Source organism: Hippocampus bargibanti, linkage group LG06, assembly GCF_051943395.1.
Source record: "Hippocampus bargibanti isolate YZ-2025 linkage group LG06, ASM5194339v1, whole genome shotgun sequence".
Classification (NCBI taxonomy): domain Eukaryota; kingdom Metazoa; phylum Chordata; class Actinopteri; order Syngnathiformes; family Syngnathidae; genus Hippocampus; species Hippocampus bargibanti.
Window position 1 is genome coordinate 28195568 of NC_142739.1, and position 24856 is coordinate 28220423.

Below are 24856 nucleotides of genomic sequence, written 5' to 3' on the forward strand. Positions count from 1 at the left end.
GCAAAAAGAAATCATTCACATTTCAAATCATCCGTTCCCATTTTCTTCAATGGGATTTTTTTTAATCTGTTCAATCTGCGGCGCATTTCCTCTTTATCGCCATCTTCCTTTTGGAAAGCCTCACAATGCGGCGGCCGTTGGTTCTTTACATGCTCTGGTCTTCCTATGTGGAGTTTGCATGTTCTCCGCGGGCTTTGCGTGGGTTTTCCCCGGGTACTCTGGTTCCCTCCTACATTTCAAAAGCATGCATAACAGTCAGATTGAACGTCCAAAATGTCTGTAAGGTGTGAGCGCGGGCGGTTGTTCATCTCTGCCTACCCTGTGATTAGCTGGCAACCCATTCAGGGTGTCCCCCACCAAAAACACCCCCCCCCCCCCCCCCCCGGACCCTTCTGAGGATTGAGTGAAACAGAAAATTGTGCCACAATTTATTGACTCATCAACATTGCATTGTGTCATTTTTAATAATAATAACAATAATAATACATTTTATTTCTAAGCGCCTTTCAAAACTGAAGGACACTTTACACTCACGGGAAATGATTTTTTTTTGTGTTTTTTCATGTATACAATGCCCCCCCCCCCCAGCACAGAAATGAGCACTCAGGCAAATGTGAGCAGAGCAGCAGCAGTGAGTGTAGGCAGCAGCGTGTTGTTGAACCGGAGGTGAAAGTGTCAACTGGCAGCTCTCAAACTGCTGGCTGGAGAAGTGCATTAACACCAGTGCGCCGGCGACTGAAGAGGGGTTCGTGGTGGGGTGGGGTGGGGGGGGATACAGGCGCCTGTGGCTTGTAACATTCTCCTGAAAAGCTTTTCTCCAAAAGTAAAAGGAAGAAAATTAAGACCTCGTCATACAAAGACCATTTTTAAAGTTATTTCTTTATGTGATTTTTGTGGAATTACAAAAACTCAAAACTCGTCACTTGAACAAGTGTTTTCATCCTAGACAAAAAAAAATTGGCTTCTACGCACCTCATGGAATGTTTTAAAAGACAGTAATTCTGAATGCCGAAGGTCAGTGAGAAATGGCCTGTAGATGCGCAAAATTTGGTAGACGTGACCCACTAAAATGTCTCAAGAACCTACACCCAAAATCACGCAATAATGTCTTCAGCAACACATTCCTCATTAAAACTGTATGCGATTACTTCAAAACTTACACTTCCACTCCAGTGCCAGGGTTTTTGTCATTTTCATTCAAATTCCAGGACCCGTATAATATTGAGTTTTAGCACTACATAAACATTCAATGCAACATAAGAAACCTTAGACCCTCTTCTTTCATCAGAAAAAAAGAATTAATAATAATAATAATAATAATACATTTAAATTATAAGCGCCTTTCAAAACTTTCAAGGTCACTTTACTGTCACAGATTAAGTGTATCTGTGGGTAAGCAGCGGCAGCCACAGACGCCAGCGTTCACTCAACCCAAAAGTAATTCAAGTAGATAGCTAGCTAGATAACTTGCTAGCTAACTAGAAAGATATATAGCGAGCCAGCTAGATAGATCAGAATCAGAAAGATAGATATTTAGTTAAAAGATAGCTAGCTAGGTAGCCAGCTAGATAGCAAATAGAGGCCGGGGTTATGCACGACTTCTTCTACAGGGGGAGTCGTTCGCCGCTGACAGTAGTTGTTAAATAATTTATTCCATGTCATTTTGAGGGGGAAAATGTGGCACAGAATGTGTGTCATCTGGAGGGGGGAAATGTAGCACCGAAAAGAGGCAGAAGAGGGCGTCAAAGCTCCGTGGAAAGCTCCGTGGAAATGGGCTGATTAATTCCTTACAATTTTTATCAGTGTATATCAAATACAGTAAAGTCTCGTTATATCGATAGTCCCGGTTATATCGATACTATTTCTATGCACGCACGGAGAAAATTACATGCAAACAGGGTCGGATATATCGATAGTCCTGGTTATATCGATATTTTTTCGGACTCCCTTGAATATCGATATAACGAGACTTTACTGTAGATGCTCGGTGCCACACACAAGGATTCACCATCGTGTTATTTATGTGTTTTGCTTCTAATTTCGCAAATCAACACAAAGTTTTCAGACAAAACAAAGTATTGCAAAATGCATTGAGGTGATGCAAGGTATGTCCTTTCTCGCTGAGGGGCGTTCCTTTAGTGACGTCCTGTACGGACTCGTCACCAACTCAAAAACAAGACTTCCGGAATATTCAGTGCGAGTCTTAAAACGTAAAATATAGCTATATGCGGTGGAATCTTTGTAAAATACGCTCTGTAGAATCATTTGAAGCTATTTTACAAATTATGGACACAACTTGTCCGGAGACGTCGGTTGTCCTTTAAATGTGGCTTTCTTGCCCAAAAAAGAAACAATGACATAATATTGTTCTGATCTGTTCTCTTCAACACACTCGGGGGAGCACATTGCCACACACTCCCACCAGGCTTGTTTAGAAGTGTGATTATGCACCTTAAAAAAAAAAGTCAGAGGCACCTGAGTGCCGCCTCAGGTGCAACGCCGCTGGGCATTTGCGTGTGTTTGCTCCCATGTTTTTTTTTCTCTTTCTCTTCTGTCCGCTTGTACTCTTTTTAGCCGTGTCGTTCCCGTGTGAAAACGCTGGCCTGTGTGTGTACCGTATTTGTGTGTGTGTGTGTGTGTGTGTGTGTCTTTTCTTAGAGCTCCCAAGAGCCGGAACGCCCGCTGTGTCTGTGTGCGAGCGTGTACATGTCGCTTAGTTGCGTGGTGTGCGTTTAATCTTCCCAGGGGATCTCAGACCACTGCGTTGCTCGCCCATTATCTCACCGGTGAGTTCAGGCTTCAAAACAGGTGTTTAAAAATTCATCAATTTTAACGTCAACCCTTGCGTTCTGTCACTCGTTAAGCACATACAGTAAAGTCTCGTTATATCGATATTCAAGGGAGTCCGAAAAAATATCGATATAAGCGGGACTATCGATATATCTGATATCGATATAACGTTACTTAACTGTACTTATGTGCCTTTTTATTGACAAAGTGGTGTCCGCACATGCTGATTTTTCTCAAAGACATGTCCGCGCACCTAATACCAAATCCACAATAATATTTTCGATTTTTGCTGATTTTGATCAAAAGAGATAAAAACGCTTAAATGAACTAATAAATGTGCAAAATTCTGTCCACTCCCACTGTAAGGTTTTTTTGTCATTGTCACTCGAATTCCAGGACCCACAGAATATTGATTTTTAGTACTATTAGATTAGATTAGATTAGATTAGATTAGATTATCCTTTATTCGTCTCACAATTAATAAATGTGCACTTCACAGCAGCAAAAACAAAAAAAAAACTGGAGCTGCAGGAAAGGCAGCCACTCGCGCGGCACCATCTTGGAAGTCAAAAACAACATTAAATAAAACAAAAAAAAATGTAACACAACACAAAGGACACAGACAGTCTTTCAATCCTAAGAACTTTCTGCAACCTCTTTAATACATGTAGCAGTTCTAGATGAAAGAGGAAAGGATAAAAGCCTCCTTGTCACCAGTGGTTCAGGGACGTCATGGTGGAAAGTGCACATTTGCTATAAGTTAAGTTATATAAACATTCAATGAAGCGTAAGAAACGTACACCACAAAAGAGTTTTTTTCCTAAATGATATGGGTCTGGAGTTATATGAGCTTGAAATGAGGGCAGTTGTCCAAAATACAATGCATATTGGTTTATATAGCTTGAACAACAGCAGAAGCTGAAACAAAGCGCTTACATGGACAAAAAGGAAATGCTGCCCCCTTGTAGAAAGAAAAAAACATTGCCAGAGGCCATGACCAGTGCTTTATCGGCCCCCAAACATGAAAAACCAAATTCGGCAATGGCGCTTCTACGTATATTTGTATGAAAATATACAAATTTGTCCTCAATTGTCAGCCAACATATATGTGCCTTGCTCGCTTTCAAAGTGAACTTGGCACACTTTGAAACAAACGTCTCAACTAGCGGCTACTTGTTCGGACACAAGGGGCTGAATGTCCGGGAAGCGGCCATTTTTTTTCCTCCGCTGCCCTTTAATTCCCGTTGGCTGCAGATGTCGTTGTCCAGCGAGCGACCACATCTGACATCTTGCCGTCCTAAATCTTCCCTTCTTCTCCTCCCTTCTGTCCATCCTTACTTTTTGCTCATCCTCCTTGGAACAATAACGCCACTGTGTGTGTATGTGTGCATGTGTGTGTTAGCAAGAAGCTATTTTTGGCCTTCCCAAGGCCACAAAGACCTCTCTTCTTCTCTCTTTTCTGCGGCTATATGGCAGCTCATAAAAGCCTATAGACGACCTCTAGGAATGGCTTAGCAACCTTCTCTCCGATGTTTGTTTAAGCGTACCTACTCGCGTCTTTGTGAATTATTCAAAAGAAAACATCCTATCGCGCATATCACTGCGTGAACGACGCGTTTTCCCAGAAACGAGCATTGAACTAAGTCAAGTGAAAAAGCAAAAAACAACAACTAAACATTGTTTTTTTTTAGTTGCAGAAAATGATACGTTCGTGGGGTTAAAACCTTTCTGTGTATATTACGTAAAACTTTGAATCTGAATGTGTACTTTGTCACGTTTAAGGGCTACCTGAACTCGGACAATTTGCTTTAGAAAGGACGGCTTACCATTCACATCTATACCGTCCACCCATTATCTGTCTGTCTGTCTGTCTCTCCGTCTCGATTTCTCTCTCTCTCTGTGTCTTTCTCATTTCATTCATTCTTCATTTTCTCTTTGTCTCTCTTTCCCTCTGTCTCTTGATCTCTCTGTCTGTCTCTCTCTATCTCCCTCTCTACCTCTCTCTCTCTTTTTCATTTCCTCTGTCTCTCTCTCTTATATATCCGTCTCAATCTCTCTGTCTGTCTGTCTGTCTGTCTCATTCTCCCTCTCTGTTTCTCTGATTTTCTCTCTGTCTCTCTCTTTCCCTCTGTCTGTCTCAATCTCTCTTTCTGTCTCACTCTCTGTCTCTCTCTCTCTGATTTTCTCTGTCTCTCTCTCTTTCCCACTGTGTCTCTGTCTCGATCTCTCTGTCTGTCTGTCTCTTGTTTGTCTCATTCTCTTTATCTCTCTCCATGTCTCTAATTTTCTCTCTCTTTCCCTCTGTCTCTATCTCGATCTCTGTCTCTGTCAGTCTGTCTGTCTCCCTCTGTCTCAATCGCTCTCTCTCTCTCTCTCTCATTTTCTCTCTGTCTCTCTGATTCTCTCTCTCTGTCTGTCTCTCTGATTCTCTCTCTCGTTCTCTTTCTGTCTTTCTCTTTATCTCTCTGGCGCAGCAACTGCACTTTTGAATATTGTGTACTGTCCAAAAAATGTTTTTCGTCTGAGTTACTTTAAGTACATCGCACCTCCAAACTGCTTATAAAAATAATCATAAAAAACAGGTAGCAACCAGCAAATATTTGGACCTAAAATCAAAATTACTGATTCAAACTTCTTGGTGTCAACTGTTGGAACTGAGGTGGAGTGCATCAACCTCACAGTGTATGGGGATTTTGGGGCGGGGGGTGTGAAAGTGGGGGTGGGAGGCGTCAACAGCAGCGAGCAAGCAAGACCCAAATGACCGCATGTAATGTGAGCCACTGGGCGTTTGCTGATCTCTTTGACTTTGGCGTGGACGGCATAGCGGTCACCGGAAGGTGGATCGCGTTTGAACTTCCGCTTGTTGTTCTCGTCACATCATATCATTTTTTTTTCATTTATGTATTTATTTTTGTTTTTACCAAATCTGTATAGTACTTCTACGTGAAGAGCAGTGGAAGATGAGGCGGTAGTGACCTAACCCCCACCGTCTTCGCTTTGACCTCTCCTCTCCCTCTCTCAACCTCTTTTTCCTCCTCGACTCAGTCCCTGGGGAATTTAGGGGGGGGGCTGATACCAGATAGCCATTACGTCTTACGCACACACAATCTGCATCAATAATGTAGAGGTTTGTGTGGAGCCCTTGACGAAAGGGCTGCGTCTAATCTCTGCCCTGGGACGGTGAAGAGAGTGCAACAGCATCGTTGAGGGGGCAGGTGGAAGAAGGGGATGCAAAAGTGGGAGGGGGGGATTAGGGGTGAGTGGTTGGGGGGGACAAGGGGCAATAAAAGGGAAGACGAGATGGGGCGAACGGCCCGACGGGCGGAGAATCGAGGAATGAAAAGTAGCATGGAGGGGGGGACATTAGGGGAAAATAGTGTGACGAGCGCGGGACAATGGAGGCTGCGGGGGGGGGGGCTAGCAGGATTAAGGGAGCGATGAGATCATAGCTCGTCTGCTAGTCTGTTGTCATCCCCGATCGTATTGCTTAACCCCCTCACGACCACCAACACCCCCACAACGCCCATCTCCTTGTCTTCTCCTGAAGTGCGGATGGCGCTTTTCCTCATTGTGAGACCCTCTGCCACCCATGGGGGGAGGCAAAAAAAAAATACAAACTGGGGGATCAGTGGTCATGTTCTCACCGAGGGACAATTTTGAATGTTCAATCAGTTCTTGGAACGTGGGAGGAAACCAGAGTACCCGGAGAAAACCCATTCAGGCCTGAGTAGAACATGCTAACTCCACATCAAAAATTTGGACGCCTCCTCCCCTCCCATATAAAACCTTAGAACATCCATTTTCCAGACCGCTTAATCCTCATTCGGGTTGCAGGGGGTGCTGGAGCCTATCCCAGTCATCTTCGGGTACTAGGCGGGTGACACCCCAGACAGGGAGGCCGGGCCGGGTCTGGAACTCATGACCTCTGCACTGTGAAGTTGGTGTGCTAACCACTTGACCATCAGGCTGCACCTTTTAACTTTTTTTTGCGCTTCGGATTGCAGTCCAGAAACCTTTCTGAACTGGACAGCAGCACGCCCGCCCCAACCCCAGAGTCAGAATTTTTCTGCCCATCGCTCATTTATTCCTCTCAGCCTTGATTGGAAATTGGTCTGTCGAGCTCTTGACTTGAGTGTCTGGTGAAATCGGACATTTTCAAATGTGGAAATGGGGGCAGAATGTGCAATCGCAAAAAAAAATCCAACGACTGCTGAGGCTAACATGTACGAACCGCCCTGTCGTATGCGTGCGATCTTAGGTCGTTACCAGCAGGCTTCGTCATGATAATGAGGTGATACCTGAGCTAATGGGGCAATCAGATCCAGGCGTAGGACATTAGAGGTGATCGGACAGACCAAAAGAAGTAATCAGATTGAAGAAACCTTTTCAGCGATGGACCACTGAGAGCCTACACAGACGTGCTAGCTTGAGCACAAACAAGCTCATTGCGTCCCATTCTTAACCTCCAGTCGTCATACGGCACCTGAGACCCCCTCCCCCACCCGTTAGACCCCATCACGACACGCCAGCTCAACTCTTGTCCTCCCACGGGCCGCGGCGTTCTCCGCCGCTATTAAAATCTCGTCTGGATCGTTGGAGATGGAAAAACGTGTAGGCATGTCGCTCCAGTGTTATTTTGATGGTCCGAATTGTGCCGTCGAATCTCGAGTAGGCGGCAGCGAGTGAGTCACCGTCCGCATTTCACAATTACCGTGGCGGCCGCTTGTCAATAACATCGGTGAAAAGGAGGGTTTGAAAGCGCACGCTTCTTCTCTTGGCGTTACGTAAGAGCCCAAAAAAGAAAACAAAAATGAATGTGCAGATTCATAACAGCGCGGCAGATGTGCCAGCGACATGATTGTGTTACGCAAGCCACCAAATGGTTCTGGCCAGGTTAGCGCCGCACAGATTATCCGAGTCATCTATCTCGCCTCGGCCTGTCCAATCCGCTAAATCCATTGACATCCGTAAGCGGACGATTTGGATCTGTTTGTCTCGCCGTTTCCAGCTTTGTTTCCTGCCCGTCTTAAAGTCGTACGCGCCGTGGCTAGCATATGTGCGCTGTTCTCACGTCGGAGCGGCGGGCGGGTGTATCGAGATGAGAGGTGGTGGATTTTGTTTATCCTCTGCATTGCGCTGGAAACCGAACAGCGTCAGGAAGCAGAGGGTAAGGTGAACAAGCAGACGTTCAATCCGGGCGTGAAATATGAATGAGGGCACTTCATCGCGGGCCTGACTCAACCGCACTCTTATGTGTGAGCTATACTTGTGCAGACACTCGTAATCCTCTTTGCTCTTGTAGACTCCACTCACCTGAAACGGCAACAAACTGCTGACTCCTATCAGGTCTAACTTCAAAACAACCTCTCCACCCCCCCCCCCCCCCCTCCATTTGACATCGGCGTATGAGCCCGTTACTAACGGGCTGCCTGTTTATAATTTATTTTCGTTGTGTGTTTTTTGCCCGTGACAGGTATCGCCTTCCCCGATTGGGCCTACAAGCCCGAGTCGAGTCCCGGTTCGCGGCAGATCCAACTGTGGCACTTCATCCTGGAGCTGCTGCGGAAGGAGGAGTACCACGACGTCATCGCCTGGCAGGGAGACTACGGCGAGTTTGTCATCAAGGACCCGGATGAGGTGGCCCGGCTGTGGGGGGCCAGGAAGTGCAAACCCCAAATGAACTACGACAAACTCAGCAGGGCATTGAGGTACAACCACCCCCCGCGCCGCCAAAAATAATAAAATAAAATATATAAAAAAAAGACAAATAAATATATATGTATATATATTAGAAAATACAGATATAAATACTAATACATATATTCGAAAAATATATATAGATAATAGAAATATCAGAAAAAGAAAATATATATATTAGAATATATATATATATATATATATATTAGGGAAAATATATATATGAGGAAAAAATTATATATATTAGAAATTATTAATTATATATATTAGAAAAAATAATATAGTATATCTAAAATAATATATATAATAAATATAATAATATATATGTAAAATAATATATAAGAAAAATGTGTGTTAGAAAAAATATATGTATGTTAGAAAAAGATTTTATATATATATATATATTAAGAAAAACATATCTATAAATATATATATATATATATATATATATATATATATATATATATATATATATATATATATATATATATATATATATATATATATATATATATTCGCGTCCCGGTCCGGCCTCCCTGTGTGGAGTTTGCATGTTCTCCCCGGACCCGCGTGGGTTTTCTCCGGGTCCTCCGGTTTCCTCCCACACTCCAAAAACATGCATGGCAGGCAGATTGACCATTCCAAATTGTCCCTATGGGTGTGAGTGTGAGAGTGACTGTTGTATGTCTTTGTGTGCCCTGCGATTGGCTGGCAACCAATTCAGGGTGTCCCCCGCCTCGTGCCGGAAGATAGCTGAGATAGGCTCCAGCAACCCCCGCGACCCTAATGAGGAATAAGCGGTACGGAAAATGAGATGAGATGAGAGAAGACTCGCACTGAATATTCAAGAAGTCTTTTTTCGAGTTGATGACGATCCCCTAAGTGACATCACAGAGGGAACGCCCGTGACCGAGAAAACACCGTGTTGATCGCGAAATTAGAAGGAAAACTACATAAATAACGCGATGGTGAATCGTTGTGTGTCACAGCCAAAGAAGTTGACACAAATTCCCAGCGGACAAATCAGCCCATTTCCAACAGAGCTTGTGCGCCATCTTGTGCATTTTCTGGGCGCTACATTGGAGTCCAGACGGTTCGAATTGATACAGAAGGAATTCCTTAATCGAATGCAAACATTTATGCTTTCCTCTTCAGAACTATTTGAATCATATTCATAACTGGATGAGTAACAAGAAAGCATCTTCTCCGAATCTGAACTCTCTGAAGCCATTGTTTTAATTCTGGAGCAAAGCAGTGTGTGACCAATAGTGACGTCACAAACAAGGGGGCGGGACTTTCTGAATCTGCCCACTTCCGAGCTCATTTTGTGGCAGTTTTGGGATACTTTAAGTCATTTTTACTGGTGTTTTGCATTTGACTAAAAATATTATCCTGTGTGCTTTGGGTATTGTAAATGCCATAAAACGTTTTTCTGATGTCAGTTAGGAAACAAAGAAAATGGTTTCGGTTGTCCTTGAAGTTCGCCAACCGTCCACACCAGCGCCAAAATTTATTGGCGAGTCACGCGGGGAGATTGGGCTCAACTTTTTGAGCGCTCCACAATCTCGCCTTTTGAATTCAACCTACTTGCATTAGCTACGTAATGGATTCAAACAGGATTTACCTTGTTCAAAATATTTTTTTTAACCTTTACCTTTGAGATTAGCGCAAAGTCACAAAATCTACATTTAGAACTCCTCCACAATACAGGAAATGAATGCCATCCGGGGACATCGGCGGTCATGCCCATTATTTATAGCGAGTCGTGACAGATTTCAAGCTTAAGCACTGCTAAGTGCTTAAATATAGCCAGTCTTAGCATCGTTCTACCTTCTTGTTTCGGGCTACTTGGGGGGATATGAATGGAGCAAAGTCACCTTTGATGTGACAAGGGCGGGACAACAAATGCGCCCCTGACATAACAGTGGGAGGGCGAAGGGGGGTGATCTGTCCTCGATGATGCACATCCAGAGTCATGTGGCAGCGGGATTAGCTAACTCTAAAGATGAATGAAGCGACACACACACACACACACGCATGCATGTGTCTGTTCGGGAAGGGGGGGGGCATCTTGTGCCCCTCATATGGAGAAAATCTGGAGTCCACTAATCACACGTGGCAATTAGCATCCCCATACATGCACACTTTGAAAAGTGTTTTGAAGTCTTGCCTTTTCATCATCCCCCCCCCGTCATTACTCGCACCTTTTGTTATTACACGCCTGCCTGTTAAACACATGGTGAAATTACCCCCCCCCCCCCTTCAATCAGACCCCCACCCCCCAACACACACACACACACACACACACACACACACACACACACACACACACACACACACACATGCACTTTTGTTAGTGATGAAAGCGTTTTTTTTTTTTTTTTTTTTTTTTTTTTTTTTTTTTTTTTTTTTTTTTTTTTTTTGTCGTAACTCCAGTCGTCCCATATGAAGTTTGTGTGTTCTCCCATATTTTCCTCTTTTCGTCCTCACACCTCCTAAAAAACACTTGTGTTCAAAGACGGGAGCGACCGTGGGTGCGTATGCTCGTTTGGCCATGCCGACGAGTGACTGGAAAACCAGTCCGAGGTGGACTCCGCCCACATTTTATAATCGGCTGAGTTAGCTACAGTATCTACAGTATTAGCTATCTGTTAGCTAGCGAGCTAGGTTTCTATCTATTTGAGTTACGACTGGGCTGGCGCGTGTGGCTGCCGCTGCTCACCCACCCAAAAACTTATCCTGTGACTGTAAAGTGACCTTGAGAGTTTTGAAAGGCACTTATAAATAAAATAGTATAATAATAAAGTATTATTATTATTATTAATAATAATAAATGTGTATATTTATGTATCTATATATTTAGTTGGTTAGCTAGATAGTTAGTAGATAAGCCTTTATTAGTCTCGCAGTGGAAAAATTTACATTTCACAGCATAAAGTGATGCAAGGAAAGGAAGAAGTAGAAAAAAATACAGGAGCTGCTGTAAATGCTGTCACTCTCTCCGCCATCTTGAAGTCTAAACAACAACAAAAATAACAAATAATGTCACACAACACAAAAGACGCAGACAGTCATTCAATCTTAAGCACTTCCTGCATCTTCTTTGTTGTATGAAGCAGTTGTAGATGAAAGAGGAGAGGATCAAAGCGTCCTTTTCACCAGTGGATCAGGGACCCCATGGTGAAATATGCACGTCCGCTACAAGCTAAACGTTTAAAGCAAACCGGAGGCTGTAGCATCCATTGACGAAAATAGATTGTCTCACATCTCCTGTCCCACGTAAATCCGCATCAATTCCAAGCCGCGACAGATCCACGTACGCATCGGCGGTCTGCATTGATGGTTGTTGATGGACACGTGTTGATAGTTATTTAGTTGGTTAGCTAGTTTTGTAAGACAATTGCTGAGATTGAAAAAAAAATACTAAAATTAACATCCAAATGTTTGTTTTTCAGAATTGGTGTAAAAAAAGCCTCTAATTATGAAATTAATATCTTCTTGAAAAAAATTCTTACCAAGAAAATTTTGCAAGTTGCTAAACTTAATTTTATTCTGGCATCGCATACATCCAGACAGCGACTTAATGACCACCACCCCCACTCTCAAAGGACACATCTAACGGTCAGCAATAACGCACTGGCTTCCCGAAACAGAGGTCAAAGGTGACTGCCGCACACAGCTGGAAAAGATTAACAAGCCAACACGTGTGCACATTCACATATTTACACAAACGCGCCATTGTATCCGAGACCGCCTGGCCGACGTGCGTGTTTGCTTCCTTAGCTTTCATTTCCAAAAGTATTTGAACGCCGGCGGTGGACCACCACGACGGGTCAATGTTGACGCCGGCCGGCGTTGTTATCGATTTGTGGTCAGTGTGTACGTGCCCCCGCTGTGTGTGCGTTTTTGGACATGTGTTGGTTTGATGTGTGTTTGTGTTTATAGAGGTGTGGGGGGTATGTGTGCGCTGTCCTGACTGGAGGTGGTCCATCGATGAAAAGGTTTCTTCAGCCGTTATCTGTACTTCTTTGAAGGTGACGTACATTTCGCTCCTCATCCGAAAAGCTTCGTCAGCGAACTAAAAATATTTTTGCTAGTAAGCTCTGGCACCGCCACCTCTGGACATTAGGGCTATACATATAGGGCCAGAGCTACCAGCGAAATTTTAGTTAGCTGACGAAGCTTTTCGGATGAGGAGCGAAATGTCCGACACCTTCAAAGAAGTACAGATGACGGCTGAAGAAACTTTTTCATACACCAACACATATTAGCTCATTCATTGCCAGACGATGTTCAAAAATGTGTCCACTCCAATGCCAGGGTTTTTGTCATTGTCACTCGAATTCCACAATATTGAGTTTTAGGACGACATAAACATTCAATACAGTGTTAGAAACCTTAGACTTTCATTTTTTTCCATTAGAAAAAAATAGTTAATTCCTAAATTATATGGGTCTGGAGTTATATGGGCTTGAAATGAGTGCGGTTGTCCAAAATACAATGCATATTGGTTTTTATAACGCTTCAACAACAGCATAAGCTGGAACAAAGCGCTAACATGGGAAAAAAGGGAAATGCTGCCCCCCTTGTGGAAGGGGAAAAACATTTCCTGACGTCTGGCAAGAGCTTTATCGGCACCAAAAAAAAAAAAAAAACTAATTCGGGAATGGCGCTCTACGTCATATTTTCACTTCCCGTAATTAAAAACTCGGGTTGAACCCACTCTCCCGGATGCTAATAAGTTTCTGATTATACATGGAAAAAAGTGAAATGCTACCACCTTGTGGAAGGGTAAACAAACATTGCCTGAGTTCTGGCCAGCGCTTTAACAAGCAAAAAAACTAAACCCGAACAAATTCGGGAATGGCGCTCGACGTCATATTTTAAATTCCCGGAAAAAGTTTGTGAATGGCAGTGAATGAGTTAGCGTTCACACGACCTGTGATCAACAGAATCAGACCCTGAGCAGGACCACTATACCCTCCCACACACACACACACACACACACACACACACACACACACACACACACATTCAAAGACCACGTAACACTTTGACTAATCACCACCGCCCTCCTACACCAATCCCACACCACCACACATTTCAATTCTTCAGTGAGATGGTAAACACTCATCATTGATGACTCACAGCCAAAAAGCTAGTGTGTTTATCTTACTCGCAGGCACGCACGTGCGCACACGCATGTGTTGTTCATGTACGACAAAAGAAGCAGAAAATAAACGGGTCTCACAGGGAGTATTGTAATCCTGACTTCCTGTCACCGTCAGCGCCCATTTACGGCGCAACAATGGGCAAAAGGCGCAGCCGGTGCCGCACTCGCCGCCGGGTCGCTTTCCACAATGCTTTTTTTGTGTGTTTGTTTACGGGACGACGCGATGGTGAGCTCATGCGTGTTATGGGGTGTTTGTGCGTAGAGGTCGGGGGCGGTGGGGGGGGGGGGGGGGGGGTTGCTCTCATTGAGAAACTTCTGGAATAGGTAAGGCTGGTTTAGGACCTGAAAAAAATTAATAAATACAGTAAAGTCTCGTTATATCGATATTCAAGGGAGTCCGAAAAAATATCGATATAACCGGGACTATCGATATATCCAACCCTGTTTGCATGTAATTTTCTCCATACGTGCATAGAAATAGTATCGATATAACCGGGACTATCGATATATCCGATATCGATATAACGAGACTTTACTGTACATACATACGCAAATAAATACATACATGGATAAATTAAAGTGATAAATAAATGGATAAATGAATTTAAAAATAGGTAAATGTGTGGTTAAATGAACATTAATTTACTCATTGGATTTGGATTTGCCTTTATTAGTCTCGCAGTGGACAAATGTACATTTCACAGCAGCAAAGTGATGAAAGGAATGAAAGTAGAAAAACAAAACACATGAGCTGCTGGAAAGGCAGCCACTCTCGCGGACAATACCAGACAATGTGCAAAAATGTGTCTACTCCAGTGCCAGGGTTTTTGTCATTTTCACTTGAATTCCAGGACCCACAGAATATTGAGTTTTAGGACTACATAAACATTAAATGCAGCGTAAGAAACCTTAGAATCTCTTCTTTCATGGGAAAAAAAGGCATTTCCTAAGTAATATGGGTCTGGAGTTGTCTGACCTTGAAATGAGGGCAGCTGTCCAAAATATGATGCAACACATACATATTGGTTTATATAGCGCTTGAACAACAGAGTGCTAACATGGAAAAGGGGAAATGCTGCCACCTGCATATTCTGCCGCCGTTGATTCAGGCGCGTAATAGAGTGACGGCCAGCTAAACGCAGGAACTCCAAGAATCTCTTTCTTCTCTTTTGAAGTGAGTTCAAATACTTTTCAAAGAGCATCTGCCCGCATGATGGCGAAGGGCGGGAGGAGGAGGAGGGTAGGGGGGGGCTCAGGGGTGGGGTGGGGTCACAGGAAGAGTGTATTTAACCATGTGCTCACTTAGTTGTTGCCCTGCTATATTTGGGTGTGTATGTATGTATGGATGGGCGCATGCATGTATGTATGTACGTCTAAATTCCTTTTCCAATCTGCTTTATTCTGGAGTCTGTCCCAGCTGTCTTCGGGTAGTTGGCGGGGGACACCCTTAACTTGTTGCCAGCCAATCGCAGGGCACTCAAAAATGAACAACCATTCACACCTAAATACAATTTTTAGTATGCAATCAGCCTCCCATGCATGGAAGGAAACCGGAGTACCTGCTCGAAAACCCACGCTGGCCCAAGGTAAACTTGCGAACTCCACTCAGGAAAGCTGGAATCGAACCTTGCACCTCTGCACTGCGAGGTTGACGTATAAACCGCTAGGCCACTGGGCTGCCTGTCAGCAAAACATAAAAAAAATATGTTTTAAAATTCTATTAACTGTATAGTGCACAGGTGTCAAAGTCAAGGCCCGCGGGCCAAATCCGGCCCGCCACATCATTTTTTTCGGCCCGCGAAAGCAAATCAAACTTGTTAAATTCCATGATGATTGGTAAAATCTGAGCCAAAATGTCATATTTTTGGATGTCAACCACAATAAAAGTCATTATTCTTGACTTCAGATTTGAAAACGAGTTATTCGTTAATTTGCTGTGTGCTCTATATGTAATATTTGAAGGAATTTAAACATTCTAAGGGGTTCCCCAAATTCATAACGGCCCTCGAGAGGAAACCATAACTACAATGTGGCCCGCGGCAAAAAAATGACTTTGACACCCCTTTTATAGTGCCTCCATTTTTCTCCATTTTTTTTTTGGGATGATACTAGTGCAGCGTGTTCTACCGGAGATACATTCCTTGTGTGTTCTACATACAATAAAGATGATTCTGATTCGGATTAAGCTATTTTTTTGAATTGGTTCATAATGTGTAAAAATAACAGACCGATAGTCTGTTTCCCAATAAGTATGCAATTGACCATATTTGGGCATAAAGCACCCCCGCCCCCCTCAAACAATAATATGTTCTGTCTATACAATGTTTAATTCTGACAATTCCGGTCCAATCTGGAATGTGTCCCATATGATAAACAACTTTCACACTTTTTTTGGTACAAACTGGACGTCCGTGCGACTAAACGGGAATCCTTTGAGCTGACCCGTCGTCCTCCTCCTCCTCTTACATAAAGCCGATGCGGATATCCCGGGAAGAAAACAAAAAGGGTGGCCGTTACATAAAGAGATGTAGCCGGACAAAGGTTAATAAAAACCTGTGCGGCCTTGTACGGTTGGCGGGAGAACAACGCCGGACGAAAAGCTTATTCGGACGCGGCTTACGTAAACAAACACATGACGGTGGGCCAAATTACTCGTGCCTTGCGCGTTATGTAAAGAGATGATTCCATGCCGGCATGTGAAAAGCCAAAATGATCCATTCGCTACTTCTCAACCACCTTTTTTTCTTTCATTCCGTCGTCAAAACGCCAGCCATGCCGGTATCTGTCGTGCATGTCAGAGGATAAAGAATCCATGCCCCCCCTTTTTTTTTGTCATCAGATACTACTACAACAAAAGAATCCTCCACAAGACCAAAGGCAAGCGCTTCACCTACAAGTTCAACTTCAACAAGCTGGTCTTGGTCAACTACCCGTTCATCGACATGGGCTCCACCGGTAAGCGGAGCGCTTGTAAGACGCCGTGGGGGTGTTGGATAAGATGTGAAGTAATAATAATCATAATCCATTTCATTTATAAGCGCTTTTCAAAACTCTCAAGGACACTTTACAGTCACAGGATAACTCAAATAGAGAGAAAGTTAGCTAGCTAATAGATAACTAATAGATAGCTAGTTAGGCAGATGTTGCCATCAAATCCTTTCATAACTTTGCTGCTGCGTTACTTCCGGCTAGAGTGACCGCTGGCGCGAATGGCTGCCTCTGCTCACCCGCACAAAAAAAAAAACATCCCGTGACTGTAAAGTGTCCTTGAGAGCTTTGAACAGCGCTGAGAAATTAAATGTATTGTTATTATTATTATTATTATTATTATTAATTATCACCCAATTTCCCCCGGCAAAACATTTCTAGCTCCTGCCTCCGCTGGAGAAAATCTGCTTAACGCTAATCGACATTGACATGCTAACAGTTAGCATCAACGGTTTTAGGACCCTTTAAGTGAGGGGTGTCAAAGTCATCTTTTGCCGCGGGCCACATTGTAGTTATGGTTTCCTCTTGAGGGCCATTATGAATTTGGGCAAGCCATTAGAATGTTTAAATCCCTCCACATATTACATATAGAGCGCACAACAAATGAATGAATAACTAGTTTTCAAAATCTGAAGTCAAGAATAATTACTGATTGTGGTTCACGTCCAAAAATATGAAATTTTGGTTAGGATTTTAGTAAGCATCATGGAAGTTTGATTTGCTTTCACGGGCCGAAAAAAATGATGTGGCGGGCCGGATTTGGCCCCCGGGCCTTGACTTTGACACCTGTGCTTTAAGTGATAGATTTGAACACGTCAACAGATGAAATACAGTAAAGTCTCGTTATATCGATATCGGATATATCGATAGTCCCGGTTATATCGATACTATTTCTATGCACGCACGGAGAAAATTACATGCAAACAGGGTCGGATATATCGATAGTCCCGGTTATATCGATATTTTTTCGGACTCCCTTGAATATCGATATAACGAGACTTTACTGTAATACTTATGAGCAACATAAAGTTAAAAAAAACAAATAATATGACATCATTCGTTCTTCAGCACTTTCTGCACCCTCTTTGTCACATGAAGTAGTTCTAAATGAAAATGGGGAGGATCAAAGCGTCCTTTTCAGCAGTGGATCACAAAAAAATAGTTCGTATGCCAAGGTAAAATATTCATAAATTTAACGTTTGTAAACCGAAAAGTTCGTCAGCCAAGGCGTTCGTAAACCGATGTATCACTGTATTTCCTAAGTTATATGAGTCTGGAGTTATCTGAGTTTGAAATGGGGGCGGAAGGGAAAAACATCGCCAGAGGTCTGCCTAGCGCCCCATCGGAATCCTCCCCCTCAAGAAAAAAACCAAATTCGAAGTAATTTGGGTATGACGCTCCACGTCATCCTCTCAATTCCCGAAAAAAATTTGAGAATGGCAGTGAATGAGTCAACGTGATTGTCACTCTGTTGTCGTCAACAGGAAACGGCGTCCCTCAAAGTGCCCCTCCGGTCCCCTCCGGCGCCGGGACCCACTTCCGCTTCCCCCCCTCCACGCCCTCCGAAGTCCTCTCCCCGAACGAGGACCTGCGCAGCCCCGGGGGTCTGTACGGTTCGGTGGCCCGCCGGGTGGCCCGCGGCTCGGTCAGCGACTGCAGCGACGGCACCTCGGTCAATTCCGAGATCGAGGACGGCGTGACGGGCGTCGGCGAGGACAGGGCGGAGAGGAGCGGCGGCGGCGGCTTCCGGAGCATCATCCACCCCCGTTTGACTCACGAGTCTCTGTTCCGCATCTACGGTGGGGGCGGCAACCCCGGCGCCGCTCACCCGGGTTCCCGCGGCCCCGCCGGGCACCACATGCACCCGGAGCCTTTGTCCCCCTTCCCCGTGTCGCCCCTCCCCGGGGCGGGGGGGGCGGGCCTCCTGGCTCCGCCGCTATCGCCGGCCCTCAGCATGACCCCCGCGTCCCACCTGGCGTACACCCCCTCGCCCACTCTCTCGCCCATGCTGGGCTCGCACTTCTCCTTCAACCCCGAGGACATGAAGCGCTACCTGCAGGCCCACACCCAGTCGGTCTACAATTACGGGCTGAGCCCTCGGGCGTTCCTGCAGTACCCCAACATCGTCATCCCGCAGCCTCACCGGCCCGCCGCCGACAAGGCGGGCGAGCGGGGCGCGGCCGAGCGAGGCGAGAGGGAACGGGGAGGCGAGCGGCATCATCACGCCACCCACCACCACCACCACCTCCACCAATCCCAGCCTCACTCGGCGAACCCCCACCCCCAACCTCACGCCCACCCGCTGCACCACGCGCTCCACCTGGGCGAGGATCCGGCGCACGCGTCGCCCTTCAAATTCAAGCTGCAGCCACCCCCGCTGGGTCGCAAACAACGGGATGGGCAGAGCCAGAGCAAGGGCTCGCTGTCCTCGGCGTCGGGGTCCATGTCGTCCACGTCCGGCCTGGGGTCCTCGTTGTCGTTTGGCAGCGACCTGAGCTCCGCCGGGGGGTCCGGCCTCGTCTCGGCCTCCTCTTCCACGCAGTCCCTCAACAGTGCAGGTCTTCCTAAAATCAAGGTTTGTGTGTGGTTTTTTGTTTTTTTTTTGTTTTAGCTTTTATTCTTGTACGAGGAGCGATAAATCATCATGGCGGACCAGGATTGCGTCCCACTGTCAAAAAATAATATTATATATACAGTAAAGTCTCGTTATATCGATATTCAAGGGAGTCATTTATCATCATCATTATCATCATCACATAACATACAGTAAGGTTATGTAAAGTAATGTAAAATAATAAACATAAAAAATAAAAACACATACAAAAACATGATTATTATTATTAGGGAAAAGCCGAAAAACAAAGATTACTATTATTATTATTATTATTATTATTATTATTATTATTATTATTATTATTATAATCGGGATCTTGACGTACCTATTTGGGACGCTAGATGGCGCCAGATATCATTGACGCGAATGCTGAACTTGATTCCCCAGGCCAAAGCGAATTAAAAAAAAAAAATAGTGGTAACATGAAGAAGAAAAGTACAGAAAATAGCGGTTGAGTAAAAAAAAAGGAGAAAATAATAATAATAATAATAATAATAATAATAATAATAATAATAATAATAATAATAATAATAATGATGATGATGACAAGATAACAAAAAATGGAGAAACGTAATGACCGGTAATTATTTTCGGAATAACAATTCATTGTGTTTTCAAAGTCTTTTTTCAAACTTTGTCTTATATTTGGACCAATACGGTGATCCGATAAAACAACGTGTGTGATGTAGCTTAAAAACCTCGAATGTTTTCTTTCCGTTTTTCTTCAACTGTAGGTGGAACCCATTTCGGACATCGAGTCAGAGGAAGAAGTGGAGGTGACTGACATCAGCGACGAAGACCCCGACGAGCGCGACGTCGACTTTGACATCTTTGCGCACCGCCTCTCCGCTGCCCACCCCCTCATATCCAATGGCTCCGCCCCCCACCCGCCCCCCCCCGACGAAGACCTGGACGAGGATGTCTTCAAAGCCCCCGCCCCTCCCCCACCGGGCCTCCTTCCCATCTGGGCCTCGCAACGCGGTCCGCCCGCCCTCAAGACGGAACCTGGCGAACCGGCGAACGCCGGCCCCCCTCCACACCCGCCGCCCCAGACCAAGTGCATCCCCCTCAAGCTGCGATTCAAACGACGCTGGAGTGAAGACCAGCGCATGGAGGCCTCGCAGGAGGAGTCGGACGACAAGAAGGTCCGCCCCCAGGAGCAGAAGGACCTCCTCCGTCGGAGTAACGGCCGGGCGGACATGGACGAGGACGCCCCCGGCGAAGTGGACGGACCGCTTTTGTCGGCTTATCGGAGCGCCGCGGGCCAGACCTTGCGGGCGAGCGCCGAGTTGCATCGTGCTACGGCGCAGCTGTCGCTAGAGAACAAAGATTGCTGATGGCGGGGGGGCGGGGCTTGGACCTCCACAGGTGTGTCAAGAAGAACTCTGTCAGCCTCTTCACCCTGTCCGACCCGGTTTGACCGTCACCTCAACCACCTTAACTCTTAATCGCCTTACGCTGACCGCCTCCAGGCCCTCACCGACAAGTTCCACAGGATTCTTCTGGGGCGCGTGGTTTTTTTTTTTTTTTTTTTTTTTTTGGGTGGAGGTCCTTTGCGCGTCCACCGCCTGTCAAGCCGCATTTCCACCCAGTGGTATGATTCCGTTTTTCACACCGTCGAAAGCTAAATCGACCCCGATCAAAGGGGGAAATTGGCGATACTTACACGACAGTGACGTGAATACCCGAAGAAAACCCACGCGGAGAATGAGCAAACTCCACACAAGGAGGCCTCAGATCTGGAATTGAACCCACGACTTCTGCACTGTGATGCAGCCACGCTAACAACTGTTCAACATATTGAAAAAAAATATTAAATAAAATAGTAACAATAGTTTATCTGTTCCAAACATTACACAAACACGGAAAATGAATTTGAAACAAAAAAGGCGTAAAAACAACAAAATTAAACACATTTTATCGGCAATAAAGTCTCCATAATTAACTCACTCACTGCCATGCAAAAATGTGTCCACTCCAATGCCAGGGTTTTTGTCATTGTCACTCAAATTGCAGGCCTCACCGAATATTGAATTTTAGGACCACATAAACATTCAATGCTGCGTTAAAAAAAACCTTAAACTCTTGTTTCATCAGTCAAAAAGAGTTAATTCCTAAGTTATATGGGTCTGGATTTATCTGAGCTTGAAATGGGGGCGGCTGTACAAAATATAATACATATTGATATATATAGCGCTTTAACAACAGCCGAAGCTATAACAAAGCGCTAACATGGACAAAAGACAAATTCTGCCCCCTCGTGGGAGGCAAAAACATAGCCAGAGGTCTGACCGGCGCTTTATCGGCACCAAACGCAGGCAAAAACAAAACCCGAACGAACACGTTTGCACTCGCCACTACAACTCACCTGTCAGTCAAAAAAGGATTAGCGCGCTAAAATGAGACGCGTTTGATATTTACACTCCGAAAAACGGAGTCGTTACCGCTGGGTGGAAACGGATCGCGATTGCACTGGAATCGAACACAATCGTTGGACGCTTCCTATTTCCCAAAGCCAGTCAACTCCGAAGCGCAGCTCGTGCCCCGTTGTTCCGTTTGTACGTCGGCGCCCATCGTGACAAGTGCCTGCATTTATTCGCCTCGCATGGCGGGGGAAAAATGGGGGGGGGGGGGGGGGCTTTCGGGATCCTGAGGGTGTCAGGTGCCATGGCTCTTCATCCTGCTCACCCCCCCTTACCCTGACATCCCGCCTCCCCCCCACTCAGGGAAGCCATTTGCCGTCTGGAAAGGGAAAAACAGAACGGGCGTCCTCTCAGAGCTCTCTTGTGGCCCCGCCTGACCTCCGACGGTCCACTCTCGGTGAAAAAGCTTCTCTCTTACACACACACACACACACACTCACACACTTTGACATGCTCTCACAGGATATTTTTTAATGCACTTTTTTAACACTTATGAAAAATGAGATTGAGGGATGACTGTGAGCGTGTGAATGAATGAGAGCGAGTGAGCGTGTTTGAGAAAGTTGCATAAACGAAAGTGCACCTGAAAAATGATGGGTATGTGTGAGAGGCTGAGTGTATGACAAAGTATATGGAGACAAATTCAAATGAGAGTTGGTATGTGTGTGAGTGAATGACTTGAGTGTGTGTGTTTTTGTATACATATAGCTTCGCCACTCGCAATTAATTTTCTCATGACTGTATGTGTGAGAGCGAGGTAATTCGTGATTAGATTGGTGTCATTAGTAAAGCCCTTCATCTTGTTGCTATTTACATGAAAGTGAGTGGGTGAGTTTGAGAGATTGTGTGAATGAAAGACTGTATCTGAGTAACTGATGGCTATGTGTGAGAGGCTTAGTGTATGACAGAGTATATGGAGACAAATTCAAGTGAGAGTCGCTATGTGTGAGTGAAAGACTTGAGTGCGTGTTTTTTCATATACATACACCTTCACCTCTCACGCTAATTTGTCATGACGATGTATGTGTGAGAGCAATGTAATTCATGATTAGATTGGTATCATTAATAAAGCCTTTCATCTTGTTGCGATTTACAGAATGAGAACGAGTGGGGGTGTTTGAGAAATGGTGTGAATGAAAGAGTGTATCTGAGGAATTGATGGTTATGTGTGAGAGAGGCTTCGTGCATGACAGGGTATATGGCAACAAATTCAAGTGAGAGTTGATGTGTGTGTATGAGTGAAAGACTTGAGTGTTTTTTTTCACATACATGCACCTTCACCTCTCACGATACTTTTGTCATGACAATATGCGTGAGAGCGATGTAATTCACGATTAAATTGGTATAATTAGTAAAGCCCTTAATCTTGTTACTATTTACAGTTCTTTTCACACTGTTCACTGCCTGAGCAGTGTCACCCCCCCCTCCTTCCTTCCTTGTCGTCTTCCCACAAGTGTGTGTGAGTTTTAGTGTGTATGTGAGAGAGCGTGAGACTAACAAATTGTACGTAGGATGGCTCGTGATCTCTTAATCTTGTCTCTATCTTCTACTAGTCCTTTTCACAGCCACACCTGAACACCTGGAGTTTTGTATCACCTCGCTTGTGTGTGTGTGTGTATGTGTGAGAGTGAGTGTGTGTGCGAAAGATAGCCTACAAGGTTAATCATTACTGTAGGAAAGCATCTGACTCATGTCCCCAAATGCCCTTTCTTCTCTAATGTGTGCCCACACCCACATATACCCACACATCCACACCCACATACACTATTGGCACTTATTGGTGTCACGGGACCAGACAGATCCATAAGACCCCCCACCCAGGCAGCTTTGTGATTAAATTCCCCCTCACTCTTGTCTAAATGAGAGCATGTCACTCACACATACATACACTCACACACGTGTGTACTTGTCACTTAACCACTGCCTTATTGCCGACCCCCCCAACCCCAAAGCATTTTTCCCTCGCTTACAAAATGGAGCACAAAAATACCCAATCAAGAGGATAAAAGTTTATTTTTCTGATGTGAATATTGTTAAATTTCCCCTCGCTTGGCATTATGATGACTTATTATTCCATTTTTTTTTCTTCCTCTCATGTACATCCAACCCCCCAACCACCGCCCCCCTTTCGCCAGGCTTATTTTACCCCCTTTTTGAGACACTTAACCTGGTGTCTTCGAACTCAAATGAGCCTGATTTTTATCCATTGTATCTTTATTTTTTTACATACTGTAAAGTTTTTTTTTAATCTTGTAGTTTTTACCTTGGGAGAGATTGTGTCATTTTTGGGGGGGATTTTTTTTTTTTTTTTGGGGGGGGGGGGGGGTAACTCAGATTGTGCAGACTATTGTTTGTGTAAATGTTACGATCTTGTTACATAACACGGAGAGGAGCTGAGATAAATTAATCCCATGATGTAACATTATCATCATCATCATCATCATCATCCCACCCCCTTTTCCTTGTGTTTTTATTTTTATTTTTTTTCTCCCCTCCCCAAAAGTTGTAATTACGCTGTAATCAGGGTTAATTAAAAACCGTTAAAAGCCAAAGCTCTCGTGTTGTTTGTGTCTGCTCAGCTCACTTGTATGCAAATGTAAATTGTGGCGATATTAAATCGTCAAATCGGCAGTTTTTTTTTTTTTTTTACATTAAACAAGATTACTAATTGTTTGTCAACAAAGAGATTTCATTTTTAAAAGTTTGTGAGTTTCACACACTTTGATTCGATTGACTTTGGACTCGGGGGTCCTCCGGTAGTGATGTGTCTTTTGCAAACGAGACGGTTCTTAGAGCCGGATCTCGGAAGTGAACGAAGAGAGCCAGTTTCTAACAACCGGCTCTTTGTTGGGAGCCGATTTGTTTTTTTTCCTGTATTCCCCGGTCTTCGGTTAAAGCCGCACGTTATTGGTCGATATTTGTTGTAGAGGAGGGAGGGGAGAATTACAGACACACGCAGCAGTCAGGAGAAGGTGGGAGGAGGGGGGGGGGGGCGTTAGGGTAGACAGGTGGACAAATGTTATCACATTATACTGTTATTATTATTCAATTATTATATTTTTTTACTAGTTGGTATGATAGCATTATTGATATGAAAAGCAAATTTGTGACAGCTAATCATCAGACCAGAGTAACCACAGGGAAAGTGAAAGTTAGCATCCACTAACTCTG

General features: G+C 44.5%; 1 protein-coding gene across 1 annotated transcript in view; it reads left to right on the forward strand.

Annotated features, from left to right (window-relative positions):
- Nucleotides 1-21081, forward strand: part of erfl3 (Ets2 repressor factor like 3) — a 42582-nt gene extending 21501 nt beyond the window's left edge. Inside the window, exons 3-6 of the mRNA XM_088999417.1 lie at nucleotides 8264-8498; nucleotides 16500-16615; nucleotides 18133-19223; nucleotides 19997-21081. Of these exons, the coding sequence (XP_088855543.1) occupies nucleotides 8264-8498; nucleotides 16500-16615; nucleotides 18133-19223; nucleotides 19997-20599 (2045 nt within the window). The 3' untranslated portion in view covers nucleotides 20600-21081. The remainder of the gene's footprint in view (nucleotides 1-8263; nucleotides 8499-16499; nucleotides 16616-18132; nucleotides 19224-19996) is intronic.
- The last annotated feature ends 3775 nt before the right edge of the window (nucleotides 21082-24856 follow it).